General features: G+C 33.9%; 1 protein-coding gene across 3 annotated transcripts in view; it reads left to right on the plus strand.

The window, feature by feature from the left end:
* The window catches only part of LOC136032804 (uncharacterized), an 83,421-nt gene that overhangs the window by 13,458 nt on the left and 51,526 nt on the right, over nt 1-18,437 (plus strand). For all 3 annotated transcript variants that reach the window (XM_065713194.1, XM_065713195.1, XM_065713193.1), the window contains 4 exons: nt 5,417-5,713; nt 7,888-8,074; nt 15,543-15,700; nt 18,165-18,395. In XM_065713194.1, coding sequence (XP_065569266.1) covers nt 5,417-5,713; nt 7,888-8,074; nt 15,543-15,700; nt 18,165-18,395 — 873 coding nt within the window. The remainder of the gene's footprint in view (nt 1-5,416; nt 5,714-7,887; nt 8,075-15,542; nt 15,701-18,164; nt 18,396-18,437) is intronic.

The raw sequence follows: 18,437 nt of genomic DNA on the forward strand, positions 1-18,437 counted from the left end.
CCTCCTCCCTCCAATTAACACCACTGTGTATATTGGCAGTGGCATAATTGTGCAAAAGTCTTTTTGAGTCTAAAGTTCTTATCTTTAGTGATTTTAATTGATTTTTGGTTCAGGGTCTCCATCTTCATCTAGTTTGATCTAGAACACTCGGTCAGAGTGATCAAAATTGAGCTTGAAATCAAATAGGTAAGAAGACTGAAGTAAAGTTTACTGTCCCTGCTCCCATGTTAAAAATTTCGTCTAGATTCAATTGGTTTATTTTTATGACGATTTTATTTGAAATTGTAAATTTATTTCTTAAGCGTATATCAGAAAGAAAAGCTAAGTAACCCAAGTTTGTGAAGTTGTCGATAATAATGCTCAGCAACAAATCCCGACTTGCAAGAAAATACAATTTCTGAAGAGGAAAACAAATCTACCTTTTTTAATAACCTTTTTGTTTCTTTTGTAAGAAATATTAAGCCAATAAAATAAACAAAAACTTTGTGAGTCACAATTCCTCTTAAAATGGTCCCACTTTAAAAATATCTGTCGGGAGTTTGAAGCCACGAGCCTGTAAAACGAAAAAGTTAAACCCCACCTAATTGGTTCAGCTCTGTAAAATTTTAAGCTAATGAAAAGAAGAAAAGATTGCAAGTCACAGGACTTTACAAGTAGTTCCTGTTTGCAGTTTATCTTCTCTTTTTTTCATTGTAAAAATTACGTTTTCAAATAATCAAACATAAAATCGCGAAGAAAGGAAGAAAACGAGGACAATAAACAGTCTGTGAAAAAATTGAAAAATTATACAAATATTTTGGTCAAGGCCTCCGCTTGACTATCCTCAGCGCAGAACAAAACTGATAAAAATATAAAAAACCAAACCTTAGAAAAAAGCACAAAACTAAAACAGGATGACCCTTTCTGAGTAACGGCGAAAGGGTAACTGAATAAAAAACACAAGTCTAAATTGTATTTCACAATTGGAAAGTGATTAAGCTTTAAGAGTGCTTTAAGAAATTAAGATTCCTTTCCTTGAATTATATGTTAAAAGATGGCTCTGCGGGAGAAGGGTGTTTTTTTCAGTCCATTCTTCGGGAAATACAAGCCAATTCAGATATTAATTGTAGCCGCAAATATAAGAGAATTTTAAGTAAATCTCTCGCCTTATTTATTGCTTGAATGCGTGCTGTTTTGAAAAAATAATCAGTATAATAAAATTTTGGTTTTGGTTTTTATATTTTTGGTGTTTATGGTTTTGGTGTTATAAAAGGTTTGGTTTTTTATATTTTTATCAGTTTTGTTCTGCACTGAGGACAGTCAGTATAAAATTATACTGATGATATAATTTTACCAAAATCTCTCAGACGATTCTCTTCAACTTAGTGAAAATGACATGGAAGACACATGGGAGCTTTAGGCTGGAAGTTTCGTGCTATTATGGTTTGAGTACAGGAAAAAGAAAGCCCACTTGCACTATACCGGAGAAATCATGGAAACTTCCTAGCAAGTAAATTGCGAAGATTGTTTTTTTTTGAAAAACGGAGTGAGATTTCTTTCCCCTGACCTCCCACATATTGTGCAAATAGATATGAAGGATGCTCACATCGAACTTCCATTGTCTTAACTGCTGGGAAGAAAAAAAATAATTCATGGACTAATTGTTCGAGTTGATTTGTCTAAGTTTCATATTAGAATCCATTTGCACAGCTGTTTTATTAATATCAATACTTTGCTGAATATTTTTTTTTTCAAATTGATATTATTTCAATATCAATGAACTTTATCAACGAACAATATCAATGATACTTTTGAGGTTATTGCTAAAACCCGTTTGCTAAGCTGTTCTCAAAGGAAAGGTCGGGAAACGGTATCTGGGAATAATTCTAGAAGTTCGAAAATGTCAGATACAACCTTTTAGGTGTAACAACGAGGGTATTCAGTTTTGGAGCTCTGTGATTTATGGGTATTGCTTTTTAATTGGGAATTAGGTAAAATGTTTGGGCGTGCTGAGTATTGCTTCGTAATGGGCATTGGATATAAATGGGCATTGCTTTTGTTAAAGCACAGATAAGCTGTTTTATTAATATCAATACTTGCTGAATATTTTTTTTTCAAATTGATATTATTTCACATTATGTACAAACGTTGATGAGAAATAAGTACATAAAAGCAACTCAACAGAACCAACAAATTTTTCTATATAACTTAGGGTTATATTTGGTCAGATTATTGGGGGTCGGGACTTCTTTGACATGAAAGCAACAATTTAGTCAGAAACCTCTTCAGTAAGAAATCGAACCCTTTTGTTGTTATAGTGCTTAGTTTAGAAGAGGCCATGTTTTCAGCGGTATTTGCAACAAGCATGTGTTCTTTTGGTAGCTATATAGAATTATTCTAGGCCTACATTCCAAAGTACAAGTGGAATATATAGTTTAGGGTATCCCATAGAATTTATTTTTATTTCTTTTAATAATTTTTTTATTTTTTGCGGGTTGAGTTGTCATTGCAGGGTAAGATGAAGGTAAAAGAAAATAATTTGAAAATATGAAGTTAGTGGTCACTGTAGAAGGGTTGCCTTTTGATGGAAGTGCACAGAGAGACATGCCAGGACTAAGAATAGCTCAATCACCAGCCCCCCCCCCCAAAAAAAAAAAAAAAACGGATTAAAAGAAGTAAAAATATACAAATGAATCCTATAGTATGCTCTACGCCATCTATTCTATCTGTATTTCGGAGTATAGGTAGGACGCTCCAGAATCCGTTCTTTTCTTCATTCTTTTATTTGTTTTACATTCCCTTCGGGCAGATCAGTTTTAAATGGAGATAGAATTTTCTGAGGGGGGGATTGTCGGATACCATATAGAATTAGGGGCGGATCCAGGATTTTGATTAGCGGGGGATGCATAATAGGCTGCTTCGATAAACTTGCGAATAAATAAATACAAGCAATTTAAAAGGAATCTTGACAATTATGCGTCTTACGTAGGTAGTATGGTCATATATTTAATCTAAAATCTGTTCTGGATTATAAAAATCACCTCGCTATAAGAAAATAAAAAGCTCTTCATCATCTGTAAAAAAAAAACATTTAATATGGTCTGCATAATTTTTCGCCTTTGCACTTCTGACGACTATAGCGAGTGAGTTGTATTGTCAAAAACTTTGTATTGTCAAAAAAAATTGGTGTTGAACCATCTTTTGGGGTCATTTATCCATTGTGACTATTTGTGTAGGCCTAACCTAACTAAAATTTAGTATTTTGCCTAACCTTATCGCATAGTTTAGTAATTGTGATAGTAATGTAGAGACGGAAATGAGGGTTAAGGTACAACTTGCACATTCGTAAAAGATGTATTAAGCATTAAATACTTATTCGTTTAGGCGTGTAGCAAGAAAAATAGAAAAAAGAGATAGATAATAGAGTTTTAATAAACAGTGTAAACTTGGACGAAATCTCAAAAATTTACTAGTCGAATTTTCACTTTTAATAGCAATGTAGCGTATTCTTCCACTTTTAAAAGTTTGATATATTTTACTTAAATAATTGAATTCTATATTTTAAAAGAAAATATCTATTCTTTTATTTCCACTCCTGCCATATCTATTTATTGCACGGTCGATGTCTACCTCAAATTATCGGTGCACGTTAATAATGTCTAATCCTGTAAGTCTACAGTCCTGTTAGTTTAGAGCTCTTCGTTGCTATTTCCTCTTCTATTCATCCTAAAACATTCGAATAAAGACAAAAATTGTCAGAAAACTATGGACTCTAATAAAGATGCATGTAGGTATGTGCTTCAAACTATATATATGAGTCGAAATATCCTTAAAAAAAACAAATGATTATGTGTTTGTTAATTTTGTATTTTATAGGTATAGATTAGTAATTTAAATTCTCAGGGTTTCAAGCTGTGGTAGATTATTAATTAATTTTGTTTTAATCTTGAGATTTTCAGGTATACGATTCAAACGTTTAAACCTCGATATGTCTGTTGAACACAAAAATGCAAATTTGGAATTCTTTTAGCATTAAGCATTAAGTAATCCTTTTATAAGAGTAAGTCCTGTAAAAATTTGATTTACTAACAACTATTCGTGGAAACATGATTGGATGGCATGTATCAAAATAAATATAAATGTCATGAGCTGTATGTATAGCAGTATGTACGATTTTATGGACAAATATATGCACACCCTATACATAAACATAACTATATTTTATGACTGATTGGTATTGAGAAGGTGAGAAATTTTGAAGTAATATTCTTGTTCCATTCCGTTTCCGTGGTTAACTCAAATGGTGTGAATTTCCACTTTTCCCTAGCGTAATGATTTATATTTGTAATAGTTTATATTTTTGTGTATTATGTTCGTAAAAGTCAGTCAACTAAAAAAAGTCAAAGCCATACATTTACTTTCTATTATACAAATTCTCTAAAAAACGATAATGTTCTAAAAACCACCTTGCTTCGTAAAAACAAGCACACCCAAATTTTATGAAAGCCAAAAAAAGTAAAGATATCAATTTCTTCGCCTATGTGCCATAAAAAGACTCGAAAACAAATTTTTTAGAGTAAAAAGTAGTTTAAATATTAAATTTTTCCGCCTCGTTGTGACAGCACAATCCTGAAATATCATTTCGATACCTAAAGAAGTTTGAATTTGAAATTTTCCCTCCTTCTTGTTACGAAATAAAGATTTTCGCCTCCCAGTTGGCTTTTGTGGTATTTGATAATCTAAATTGGTAAATCTAAATTTAATTAAATACTTTTTAGGCATTATTCGTCATTAGTAAACTCTAATAGAGACCACCCAAAGCAACTGAAGCTTCGTTTCAAACTTGTTTACAAAAAGAAACAGTTTTAACAATTAAAAACTTACAAATAACTCAACTATTAAAAACCTATAAAACAATAACTTTCATCCAACCGCTAACCAGAGCAAGGAGTCCCAACCCGAATCCATCACTACGTTAAGGGAGGGCGTGCGCCCCCCTGGATCTGCCACTGTATAAAATACCGTACCTAATAAATTGTTAGGCAATATCGTTTTAAACTTTTTCTAAAGGCCGGCAAGACAATAAGAAACTACACCCTTTCTAATACATCGAAAAGTAAGTAGGCATATAATCAATTTGATAATTTATCACTCATTTATTGGTTATTTCCTCAAGATCCTATTGATGTTATTTTTGATCTGGTGGCAACCCTGGCTAGAAGTGTTATCTCCAAATAACAGAAAATTGCTCTAACTTGCTGTAGAATTTTTTTCTTTGCGTAAAGACCATTACTACCTAGCAGATGCTAACTCTTTTTGAGACATACAATTATTAAAAAAAAAGAAAACAAACACTATTCGCCATTTGTCCGCCAAGAAAGGCAATTAGCAATGACTATGGTCATTTGACATATTGCTGACAATTTAAATTCTCTAGATTTACCAAAAAGGAGGAATATTCATGGATAAGCTGGAATTTGGCTATCAGCATCATTTCAAAATGAACTTTGTGTTATCTGAATGGGGCTATGAATCTCTGGAAGACCTTGTCAACTATTTGGAAGGCAAAATCCTTAGAATTGACAAATATGCAAATGACCGATTATTGCTTCATTATTTGCCAATGGCAGAAAGAGATCCACATTCATTGCCGATTTCTTTTGATTGTTCGATTATTAGTGATTGGGCGGTGCCAATTCCTGAAAATGTTGTCCATCCACTATCTCTTTTTAAGGTAAATCATCTTTTTTTTTTTGTAGCTAGTATAGAGTAACCATATTCAAGGGTTGAAATCTAAGGTAGCTTTTTTGTCTAGCTTCTCTCATTAATTGGTTAAGTGAGTTGACTCGCAGCAATTTGTTGAATGAGGATATTAAAAGTAGTGATTTAAGTTAATTTAAAAGGCTGTTGAAGAATGGATTGTTTTCAATAAATAATTTTAGTGATTAGTTTAATAGGATACAGAATTGATAGAATAAAACAGTATTAAATCATTGAAGTTAGTATTTTATTTTGTTTGATGTATGTTAAGGAAGGAGTTGAGTGTTAAGTTAATGAGAGCAGGGTACATTATGTTGTAGTTACGTTTTGTTTTCTAAATCTCTTCTGAGGTTAATGTTAATTATTCCTATTATTGTGGATTTGTTTGACTTTCCCTCCTCCATGTCATGGGGATGTCTTTATGTTACTTTTTTCTTAATAGTTGATATTAGATAAAAAAAAAATTAGTTCCATAATTTGAGGCATTTATCATGCTGTGGTATTCGGAGGGGATGTCTTTTTGTTATGTTTTTTGTTTATAGTTGATATTATATAAATAAATTAGTTCTATATTTGGAGGCACTTATCATGCTGTGGCATTTGGGGGGGGGATGTCTTTATGTTACGTTTTTTGTCAATAGTTGATATTTAATACATTAATTACTTCCTGGCCATATAGTCCACTTGTTGTGCTATCCAAAACAATTTTTTTGGGAGAAAAAAGTTTTACGAAGATAAGACGAATTGACTCTTGTCCGGTTGCTCTATATCTTGTATCTGTCCAAACCATAACCGGATATGACCGACATGTCCTATATGCAAGAGTGGGTATGGATAGACAAGGGTTCAAAATTTTTGTTGTCAGTACAACTAACAAAGAGGCTGTTGGATTCAGCTGAACCCGATGGAAAACAAGAGAAGGTGCCCTGATAGTAGATCGAGGCTAGTGTCCTAGCTGTACTTTGGAGTGTCCTGACACACTCTTTCGATGGTGAGGTAAGGTAAAGAATACGGCATTGGACTTTACAGTCCCTACCCACAGTGCTGATCTCCGTTTCATAGCCGTTTAGCCAGAAAGTGCAATGGAGGGGGGCTGAGACCCAGCCAACCTGTTCTTTCGTACACCCTTTGTATTTACTTTCCTCGGGTTTCATCAGGTACCCATTTAGATTAGGGTTGACTCTGGCTGAGGCTGAGATTAGAGAGTCACTCCACTGACCTCATTCTAAATCAAATACCAGCGACACCGGGACTCGAACTCCTATCCTCACGGATAAAGGATTTCAAGTCTGGCGTGCCTGTGAAGTAAGCGGGATACCCCAAACTCTTTTCATTAGAACACCTACTCAATAGAACATTTAATTTCGACCAAACGTGGTGAAAAGGAAGAACTGCCTTTCGTGGATCAGAACGCGATCCACGAATCCGATCTGATGTATATGGAGGAGGGGTGTGGAAAGGGGATGGAGATTAAACCCTTGTAATCAGGACACGTAACAGAAGAGATTGTCAGATCCAGTTGAACTGGATCGAACTGGACTAGTTGAAGACAAGAGTAAGTGTTCCAGTTGTGCTTTTGAGAGCCTATGTCTCATTTGACTTTAGTTAAGATGGAGAGGAAGGGTGTCTCCAGACTCTTGTCATCAGAATACCTAATTAAAGGGGTTAGTAAAAAGTAAGAGTAAGAGTCCTTCTGTTCCTTCTAGTTGGACACTCTTGTGTCCTCGAATGCACTCCATCAGCTGCGGGGTAGAGGTCAAGTAGAACAGCTAATTCTATAATATCTGTTAGAGGAGATAGTTTTGAATATACACCAACCGAAAGAACTGTCAAGGTAGATCCTGTATACCAGTAGAAGTATTAGAAAGATGGGAATGTTTGATTAGAAATCTGATATATTAAAATATTTTACATGCTCACTTCAAAACAAACAGCTTTTGCACGTAACAGCCTCTTTTGCCTCAAGTTAAGTTACTGTACTCTTGAAAGCAAAACTAAAAGTACAATGTTTTAATTTGTGAGACCCCGGGGTGGATTCAGAGACTAGAACATCTCTGCATCCCCTGGTAACACCTCTGTTCTAAGATGCTGTATGGAAACAATTTTAAGTTTTAATATTTTTCTTTTATCTTTATTTTCTCGTTTTAGCGTTCGAAGCTGCCTAAAGATATTAATATAAACTCAGAAGTGTTTTTGGCTGCCGGTGAAATCATTAGCCCAGGAAAATTTTATTTTCAATTTGCTGATGAAAATCAGAAAACAGAATTCGAAGACACGGAATATAAAATGAACGATTTTTATCTTAATAACTACCAACAGTATCTTCTTCCCAAAGGTTAGCTGTATATTTTATATTTACCATTACTATTATTCTTATATTTCTATTATTTATTTTATATTTGTTTTTATTTTATGTTTAATACTTATAAAGGTTAGATGTGTATTGGTTTTGCTCAATTTACAGTAACTGAAAAGGAAAGGTTCGGGAAGTCATCCGACTTTTATGTATTTCTAAAAAAAAAAAAATTCCGCTAAATAAGTGTTTCAAAGAAAAGTAAAGAACTCTATTATATCAAAAATAAGTAAAAATAGAATCAAATCATTTACTAAGCGGAAAATCAGCTCCAATAAATAAAAGAAGCCCAAAGCGAATTCATGATGCCCCTGAAGTTTCCTCTTGATGCGATAAGCCGTTCCGAAAATGTTGCTTATAAGCCCGCATCAACAATCTGTATGCACATAGTATGCTTTGATTTAGTTCAACTTTCCCCACAACGCTTCCTCAGATGTTTATTTTCAATATCCTCAGCCTTATTAGCACTTGCTACAGAAGTAGTAGTTTCAGTTATAGTAGTTGTTGCAGTAGCAGTAGCGTGCAAATATTGCTTTTTTGGTCAATTGACCCTCTCCCTTATCATTTCCTGAAAATTCCAAATTAGTATACTCAGTCATTCCTGAGTCGACGTCTTTTTGACAACCCATATACATATACATATACACATAACCCATATACACATACATATAACCCATATACATATACATATACATATAACCCATATACATATACATATAACCCATATACATATACATATAACCCATATACATATACATATAACCCATATACATATACACATAACCCATATACATATACATATAACCCATATACATATAACATGTTATGATTTAGTTCAACACTCTCCTTTAAATTCACTGAAAACTCATCTTAATGCCTTTCATATTTTGGAAAAGTAGAAGTCAAACATGTATACCTTTTCTCAATAACATATACTATGTATTAACAATGAACAAATTTCGTAACTTATGAGGCCTCGGGGGGGGGGGGGGGTTAACAACCCCAAACGCATTGTTGAACCTTTCAACAATGCTGAAAAAATAGACGTGTTAAAACTTAGCTTGGATGTTTGTTTTGGGAAAAGATGGGCGTTGAGGGTGGATGGAGGGAGCTGGTTGCTCTTAAATCACTTTTGGCTCTCAAAAAGGGCACTATAACTTCCAGTTTCAAATCAAATGATCCCTATCTGAGGTTTATATAACCATTCATTTTATTATAATTTCATATGCCCCAGGGCGTTACTTAAAACCCTTACATACAGGCTCTGATGGTTTTTGTCAAACCCCAAAGCCTTGTTGTTTGATCTATGGACAACTTTTAATGAAATAGCTATCTCAAAATTTTTATTGGATGCATTTCAAGAAAACACGGCATGTGGGGGGGCAGCTACCCTCTGATCACTTTTAATCTTAAAATGGGCACTAGAACTTCTGATTACTACCAATTCAATGAGCCGCCTCCAAAGTATATATGACAATATTTTCTATAAAAACCTTATATGCCCCCAGGGTATACCTTACAACCTTTGCCCTGAGGGCTGTAGGGGGTTGTAATCCTCAAAGACATTTTTGGACCCTTCAACTACGCTGAACAATTTTGATTGGATGTGTTTGGGGAAATGATGGACGGGGAGGGAAATGGTTTCTCTATATTCACATTTGACTCTTAAAAAGGGCAGTATAAGCTCCAATTTAAAATGAAATAATCCCATCTAAAGTTTGTATGACCAATCATTCCATAAAAACCTGATATGCCCCCATGGTGTTACTTCTAACCCTTGCACCATGGCTTTGTGGGGGGCTATCCTGGAGGCATTGTTATATATTCTTTGGACTATTTTGAAGAAAATAGCTATCTCACAATTTCAATTAGATGCTTTTGGTGAAAAAAGAGGTAGTTGGGGGGGCACTTGCCCTCTTTCACTTTTGACTCTTTAAAGGGAACTAGAAATTCGAAACAACCATCCATTCCGTCTAAACCTTAAATGCCCCTTGGACATAACTTACAACACTTGCCCCCTGGGTCTCGGTGGTTTGTTTCATCCCCAAAAGTCTTCTTATATGATGATTGGACTATTTTGAATAAGATCTTACAATTTATATTAAAATGAATTTTTGGAAAATATAGCGTGTGTATGTGTGTGTGTGTGTGTGGGATAGCTACCATCCGATCACTTTGACTCTTAAGAAGGACACTAGAGCTTCTAGTTTTCAATCCAATAAGCCCCTTTCGAAGTTCATACGACCACCCTTACTATAAAAATCTTACATGCCCCCAGGACATAGCTTGTAACCCTGTGCCATAAGGTCTATAGGGGGTTTGTCATCATCAAAGAAATAGTTTCTGGATCTTTCAACTCCGCTGAACAAAATGGCTGTCTCAAGTTTTAATTGGATGTGTTTGGGGAAATGATGGGTGTGTGTCTGTGTTTGTGTGGGGGAGCTATCTGCCCTCCAATTTCTCCCGACTATTAAAAAGGGCACTAGCCCCCTCAATCTCCAATCAAATGATTTCCTTTCGAAGTTTATGCAACAATTCCTTCTATACAAACTGCCCTGGTCTAATAAAATAAAATAAATAAAACATTGTGGCGACATTGTTGTTTACTTACGCAGTGCTATTACCACGCTGCCTATGATTTACACCGTGTTTCTTTTTGCGTTTCGTGTTTCCGAGGGATCCAGTAAAAAAAACATATAGACTTCTGGCTCGAATATGCACATGCCATTTCAAGTGTGTATTTTCTTATATTTTCTTTTCCTTGATGAACCCTTCCATGGTTTTGAAGGAGAGTTACCTTATTTGACAAAGTCTAGCATTTTTTTTTTTTTCACAAAGACCAAGAAAAAAGGAGGATAGGTCAATGCTACCAATAGAAAAAGGGTATTTTCCTCATTGTTCAATGTTGGGACTCTTAACTTTCCTGTGTGGAGTTTTGACAATGATGATTCTGGTGGTGTACTCTTCATTCCGATTTGACACTATGGTTTTCTGGTCCTTTTAAGTTCCCATGAGCTTGTTTTTGCAATAAACTTTTACTATTAAGATTAACGAATTCGTAGTTATCTGGATCAACTTCAATTTTTTGTCTCGACAGTTTTTTCAAAAAGTGTTTTTCAAAGTTTCTGTTACTGTGGGAGGAACTTCGTTCACTACTAGGTTGCAATAATCGCTGCAACCTTGATGCAGAGATCTATTTTCTGATTTTGTTCATGTGAATCCCTATCCCCCACTCACTTCAGAAGCGTTTTGACGTCGTAGCTGTGTTAATTTTCCCCCTGGTTTTCGGTTATTCTGAGGTCTTTCTGAGGAAAGTGCGTTTTCTAATAAAGATTAGGTAACAATTCTAACCTCGCTTACGCCAATTAACTTAGCAACGGGAACTTTAGCTGGGAATATTTGTCAATGTAGATCAACGTTAATATTAGTGTAATATTAATATTTGTCAAATATTAATACAGTTGTTGTCGTTTGGCCCGTAACTATCTTCCAGCATGAGGAATCCCCTGAGGAATATTCTTTAAAGTCTGTTTCGGTAATTTTTCGGTTACAATGGGCTGAAGCTTAAAATTTGGGCCTTATAGAATGACTATATATTTGTCTTAACGTTTATGTTCCCTCTGGAACGTGTAATTTCATAGCAAGGATACAGTTGTAGATTTCAGCGAAAGAATACGATACGCATATGAACCGAGCTCCGTTCACCGAGCTAGAATTATAATTCTAATTATATTTTTTTGAGAGTGATCTAAATTTGCTTAGAAAAATCGTTTTTCGGGCATTTTCAGTGAAAAATGCCTTTTTAGATTTATCCCCCTCCAGTTCTCTCGTATCCCAGTTCTCCTATTATTTTCTCTAAATTTTCGTGAATTGGCATTATCCCTCCCTTCCCCCTTCTACCAGCAATAACGAAGATTTGTTCCGCCACGATTCTCACCCAGGGAGAGGTTTTGTGATCCCGGGAAAAATGGATCCATAGAAGATTACATCCATGGAAGATTACAGTCATGGAAAACAGAAGGATAGAATATTGCGCCCATGTACAAATTTTTCAACGGGTGAAACAATTAAAAGCAACAGCGACAATACTTTTTAATCATCAATAAAAGCTAACAATCATAATATTTTTTCCTGTGATGCATGAAAAGAACAGCATTTCATCTCATGACAGAAAACTTGTTTCATCACATTTGATGCAATTATATAAGAAAATAATAACAATGTTACTCTCCTTAATGTCAGAGTAAAGAAGTTACGTTCTGCCAAATGACAGAAAGAATCGTGACACTTTTATTGACGAACAAAAATTTGATGACAAAAAGATGAACAAAAGAAACGATGGCCTTGTGATAAAATTTTATAGTCTTTTTTGAGGATTTTCTCAAGGATTAAATAAAAACACAATAAAATATAATAATATAAAGAAGTAAATGTAATATAAAGATGTAAACATAAAATAAATACAGAATTTAAAATAGAGGTGACGAAAGCAGAAGTAATTTTTTACGTTAAACTTATGCCGTTCTGATGCATCTAATTTAAAAAATAGTATCTTTTTATGACTTGTTTCTTTTAGAAACTAAGCCCATGTCCGCCTTCGATGTGAATAATGGTCATATTTCGAATCTTGATTTCCAAGTTGAGCTCAATATGGACATAATTTTGTTGAAATAAGCCTGTATCGGGATTATGTAAAAATACGAAGGACAGTAAAAATGAAATTTGATTCTTTAAACTGGTTTAGTGAACACTTAATCAACCATATCATGGAGCTCCAGAAAGTGTAACTTTTCTGATTGCTGTTTCAAAATATGAACATTGCTATTAATTGAGAGTAAACTGGGCGAAAAAAAACAGTGATTGAATGAGTAAAATTATGCAAGAATATAACCATAACATCTTAAATTTAATCAATCATAAAATAGAAAGAAAAACAGGTATGATATTTAAACAAAGCAGTGCAACAAAAAAAACTTTAAAAATAAACTAACAATAAAAACTTATAATCCAGTTTTTTTCGCTGCTTTGTTAAAATATTATACTCGTTTTCTCTCTATATTTTCATTTATTAAATTATGTAACGGAAAGGCAGTGTAATGTAAAAAAATATTTACCATAATATCTTGTTAACAAGAAAAAATTTAAAAGTAGTGTACATAACACTGAATAGCTAAAAATCTGAGATCCTTTAAAAACGCCATCACCGTTGTTATGTCTAAAATTGGCTTCAATGAGCGAAGCTCAGTTCCCTGATAGGCTGTTCCAGTTTTATGTGTATATATTTCTCTTTTCTAATTTCTCTGATTTTGCATTCTTTTCAAATTCTAACCCCTTCCCTCCCCCGCCTCAGAATCGTGTGTATGCACTTATCATCAAGATTGGTTTTAATTGGAGTGAGTTCAGAAAATTTTACTCTAAAGCTTAATTTGCGTCAAGCAAACTTTAAGCCGTAGTGACTAATAAATTCTTGAACATATGGGTTCTGTTTTCCAACCCATTCCCCGGTGAGATGATGCCTTTCATGGTGAGGCATCTACAGTACTAAGAGCAAAAGCAGCATTAAATTCTCCGATATATTTGTTTGGGGCGAGGGGGAGGGAATTCAGGTTTCACCTTCTCATTGAATGGTCCTGAAAGTGGGAACCTAAAGTTTGATTATGAAGCTCAAACAATCTTAAACACAATATTAAATAGAGAGATCCCCTGTCGTCATTGGAAAATTATTTCATGCAGGATTTGATCTTAACACTAAAGGGTTAAAGCAACATTTTGGGACACTAATATTAATTTTAAGGGGATGTTAAGCGACTTCCAAATGCTTGGTATTTTAAGCACAGGTCAAAATGTGGCACAATTCTTGTAAGAGCAATATTTGTTTTGGCTGTAGCCCCCTTCTAATACGAGACAATTATGGTTTATTTTGAGTTCCGATCGCACTATTTACTGTCACTGAAATTAATTATCTTCTTCTTCATTTAACGCATGTTTTTTTTTTTGTCTGAAAAAATGTCATCTAGCGTTTCTCAGCAAAGTTGTAAAGTTAACAGTAACCAGAATACAAATAGCCTATTGGTTGTATTTAGTTTTTTCTATCTGATTTTAGTTTTGCTTTGATTGAGCATAAAATGAAAAGACCACATTTTTCAGAAAGCCATAATAGGTATATATTTGTTTCCATTTTGTAACCTCTAGAACCATTCTCAATGTATTCATTTTTTAAGCTATCGCATGTTCTGCATGCTAACTGAGCCCTAACTACTTATTATTACTGTGGTTTGGCAGGGGTTAGAATGCCCCTTCCCCAACTTTTTGACCCCCTCCCCCTTCCCCCTAGATTTTGAAAAATATATTTTTTAGGGATATTTTCATTTAAAAATGCATTGATGATATTTTCGTTAAAAAATTAAAAACCAAATATACGCCCCCGAGATTTTGAAGAATAACCCCTAGCCCTCTCTCCGTTAAATTTTCATGAATTGATGCCACCATGAAAAAGTATTCTTATTATTCTTCATCCTGTTCAGGCCTGTAAGCAGGAATTTATTCCTGGGAGAGGCCGTGTCTGTATAAACAGTAAAATATACAAACATTACAAGACATAAGGACACAAATCCTCAACCATCATAGAGCTTTCGGTGACAGAGAGTCCTAGAGCCCCTCGCCTGCGCATGCGTCTGATCTCGTTCATATCGAAGCAATCTTATTGTGTGGTAAATATGTACTATCACTTTACCCCAATACACTTCATTAATAATACTATGTTGTAATCATGGTATCGGGCAAGAGTGATCCTATTGCCTTAATGGTTAGTTTTCCAAATCAACAAATCACAATTCTCTTAAGAAACAAAAACATCCACAATAAACGATCCCCTACCCCACAGAACGGTATGTCTTATATTAGCTTTTTCCCTCAGACTACTATCCTGGATGTGGTCCTCTGTTTATCGTTGTAGTTGTATGTCATCTGTTGGTAGAACAGTAGCGTCAGTTCATGAAAATGTAGGAAGAAGGTGGGGGGAGGGCAGAAGAAATTTTTCGAAATGTGTGTGTCCAATTTTATTGTTTTTCATTGAAAATACCAAAAAGGGGGTTTTCAGTGTAAATATTCTATAAAAAGTATTCCTCAAAATATAGAGGGAAGGGACTGACGCCTACCTCCAACTAGTGCTTCAAATAGAAACCAGATTATATTCGAAACTGAACAATAAAATTTATTATTGACATGATAACGACCTTGAAACAACTAACAAATTTCAATATTTGAAAGGACATAAATGTGAGAAATATTCAATAATTTTAATTTTAAATAATTTTATAGATAACTTATGTTGTCTCTTTAATTATTTATATTATATGCATTTTGTTTTAATATGATCTTCTATTATAGTTTTAGCTCCTACATCAATTTTATGGATAATTTTTTTTTTCAATCTTTCCTCTTTTTAAAGACAACATCATCAAAGGTATGGTTGTTGCAGTGCCTTACGAAAATTTCTGGCACAGAGCCAGAGTTGTCGATCCAAATGACTTCCAGAAGATAAGGCTCTTTTGCTTCGATTACGGTACCTATTTTGATGCCTGCCTTACTCAGATTTGTTATTTAGAGGTTAGTATTTGTGGTCAAGTTCAACAAGTTATTTGTGGTTTGGTTGTCAAAGATTATTATATTTGTGGGTTTTATACTCGGGTTTGATATCTATCTAACTATGCTGATTTATTGTTATCTGTTTCGCTTAAAATCTTAAGTTATGTAGATGTTATCTTAACCATGGACTATTCCAAAATGTCTAACCAAAGACTAAGGACTAATTTTTAAGTTGACAAATTTTCCGAATAACTCACTAGTGAGATAGCTAAGAAATACACATACCTTTAGAATAAGAATTTCATACCGAATCCAAATATGGTATTTATTTGCGTTGGAAATGAACTTTACCCCACCCCCGTTCCAATATGCAAAGATAAATCCTGAGTCATGCATATTCACTGAATTCTTCGTAAATCCCTCTTTTCTTCAAATTGACTACGAGTTTGTCAAAATAATGAAAATTCTTTGCATATATACAATTCAGGGTGTGTATTTGCACATTAATGGGGAAGGTAAAGTTCATTGCGACGCGAATGAACCTTATATTTCGATTCAGGATGAAATTTTGATTCTAAAGGTATGTGTATTTCTTAGCTATCTTATTAGTGAATTATTTGGAAAATTTATCTTTCGGTTTACAAAAATTAAATTATTTTGAATTAAATTGAAGTGACTTAAATAATTAAATTTAATTTGATACATTCAATTAGTTGAATTATTTGAAATAAATTGATTCGAATTGTATTATAATGAAGCCAAAGAGAGAAATGGCTTTTGTCAGATAGTATCAATTTAGTTTTTGATATCGAAACTGACCTTGTTTTAACCAATTTGTTTGATTCCTTTGATTCTTTTAGTCAACCAATTCTTTCTATTTGTTTAGTCAATAATTTGTTTAATCAGAAATTAAGATTTTTCATCGTGTCGAAATTTTGTTACTGAGGTGTGTCAATGCTTTAACTTTTTTAATCGTTTTTATGATTTTAGTCGTTTTACTATTAACTAGGTTTATATTAAAGTACGCTGAATACCAACAAAATACCTACAAATGATGCAATATGGGGAGTTCATCCACGGGAAATATTTAGTATAATCGGTGTTTTTACCCCTTTTGATCTGTATAATTAATACCTTTTTTAATTGCTTCATTAAGCTATATATTGCTTATAGGAGCTTATACTATAAGCTATATGGAGCTATAAGCTTATACTATCTAGTAAATAAGCTTATACTATAATATATGCTATAAGCTATATGATAAGAAGCGATACTATAATCTATATTTACTGGTTTTAAACTCTAGATTTTTTCTTTATTTTTTTTATAGAAAAAATGTGATTTTTGTGGATTTTCAATTAATAGTAGTAATCTTGATTATTGAGCTCTATTAATATCAGTAATCATTGTTGCTCATTAGCAGAAGCATGGCATTGATAGTTGTTATTGGGGTAGTTGTAGAAGTAGTAGCTGCTATATCAGTAGCTTGGGAAGGGGCAGTCGTATTGGGATTATCCTAGTGGGTTTAGAGGTTGTATAAGCCTTGGTGCTCCTTTGAAGCAGTACTACTTGGTTGAGGTAGTTGTAGGAGGGTTACTCATGGAAGAAATTTCGTTGGAGTATTATGGATTAAGTTACTCATGGTAAGACTTGCGACTTTTGGTGTCAACTACAGCAGCAATAATAGAGGTAGAGCTGAACACTTTCTGTGAAGTTACAATTTTATTTTGAAAAAGTTGATTCTTCCTGAAAAGCTAAGTTTCCTCAAATTGTGACAAAGCTTGTAAGTATAGTTATACAGTCGAAATAGCTTAATATTTAGTTATTTAGGGTCATTCCCTAAATAATTCCTGAAAGATTAAGAGTTGAAAAAGTTGTAATAGATCTATATGCACAAGATAAGGGGTATGGAGGGAAGGGGATTGGATTCCATACCCCCATTTGGGGTCATCCAATTATTCAGAATTTAAACACCTATATTATTCTGATTTTAATAAGGTCTAGCTTTTATACTAAGTCAGCTCGTATACGTACTTTCTCTCTACTAAAACGTACCTATGAAGACCCTATATTTTAATTTGCTGTTTGCATGATTCAACGTTTAAATAATATACCTTTAAATTCTCTTCGAGTGAGGATGAAGTTGCCTTGCTACGTTTGGTGTCCTTTTTCGATTTCGTGATTGAAAAATGGTCCCAGAACTCAGTATAAGTTCATCGAAGTCTCTTTAAGTCTTCTTAAATTCTCAAGAAGTCTCCAAAAATCCAATAAGCTCTGGCCAAAGTCTACCCGCTTTATATGTTGTAAATGAAAAAAAAAAATACCTTGGACACATTGCTCTTTATTAAGTAAGCACCATTGCTGTGGTTGTTTTGCAATCTGTCGCTAAAGCATTGGAAAACAATAAATGATTGTACTTATCCTTTTCGCGCTCAAACTCATATAGTTTAGTAAACTTTTTTTTTCTTTTCTCATACGTATCTAGGAAAGATTTTACACTTACCCTGCCCAAGGTCATATCGGATGTCTTGCGTCTATAGAACCTGTTGGTGGACAATGGGACCGCAATGCTACTAACCTCTTCCTAGATTGGTTCAAGGAAAAAGTTCTATTTGCGTATGTTAAAAAAATTGAAGAAACTGGCAAATACCCGGTGGTTCATTTAGAAGTGCACTATACTCATGATAACCTAGATTTCTGCGTTAACGAATACCTCGTAAGTTTCTTTTTTTATGTCTAATTATTACGTGTAATGCTT

Source organism: Artemia franciscana, chromosome 11 (genome assembly GCF_032884065.1).
Source record: "Artemia franciscana chromosome 11, ASM3288406v1, whole genome shotgun sequence".
Taxonomy (NCBI): Eukaryota; Metazoa; Arthropoda; class Branchiopoda; order Anostraca; family Artemiidae; genus Artemia; species Artemia franciscana.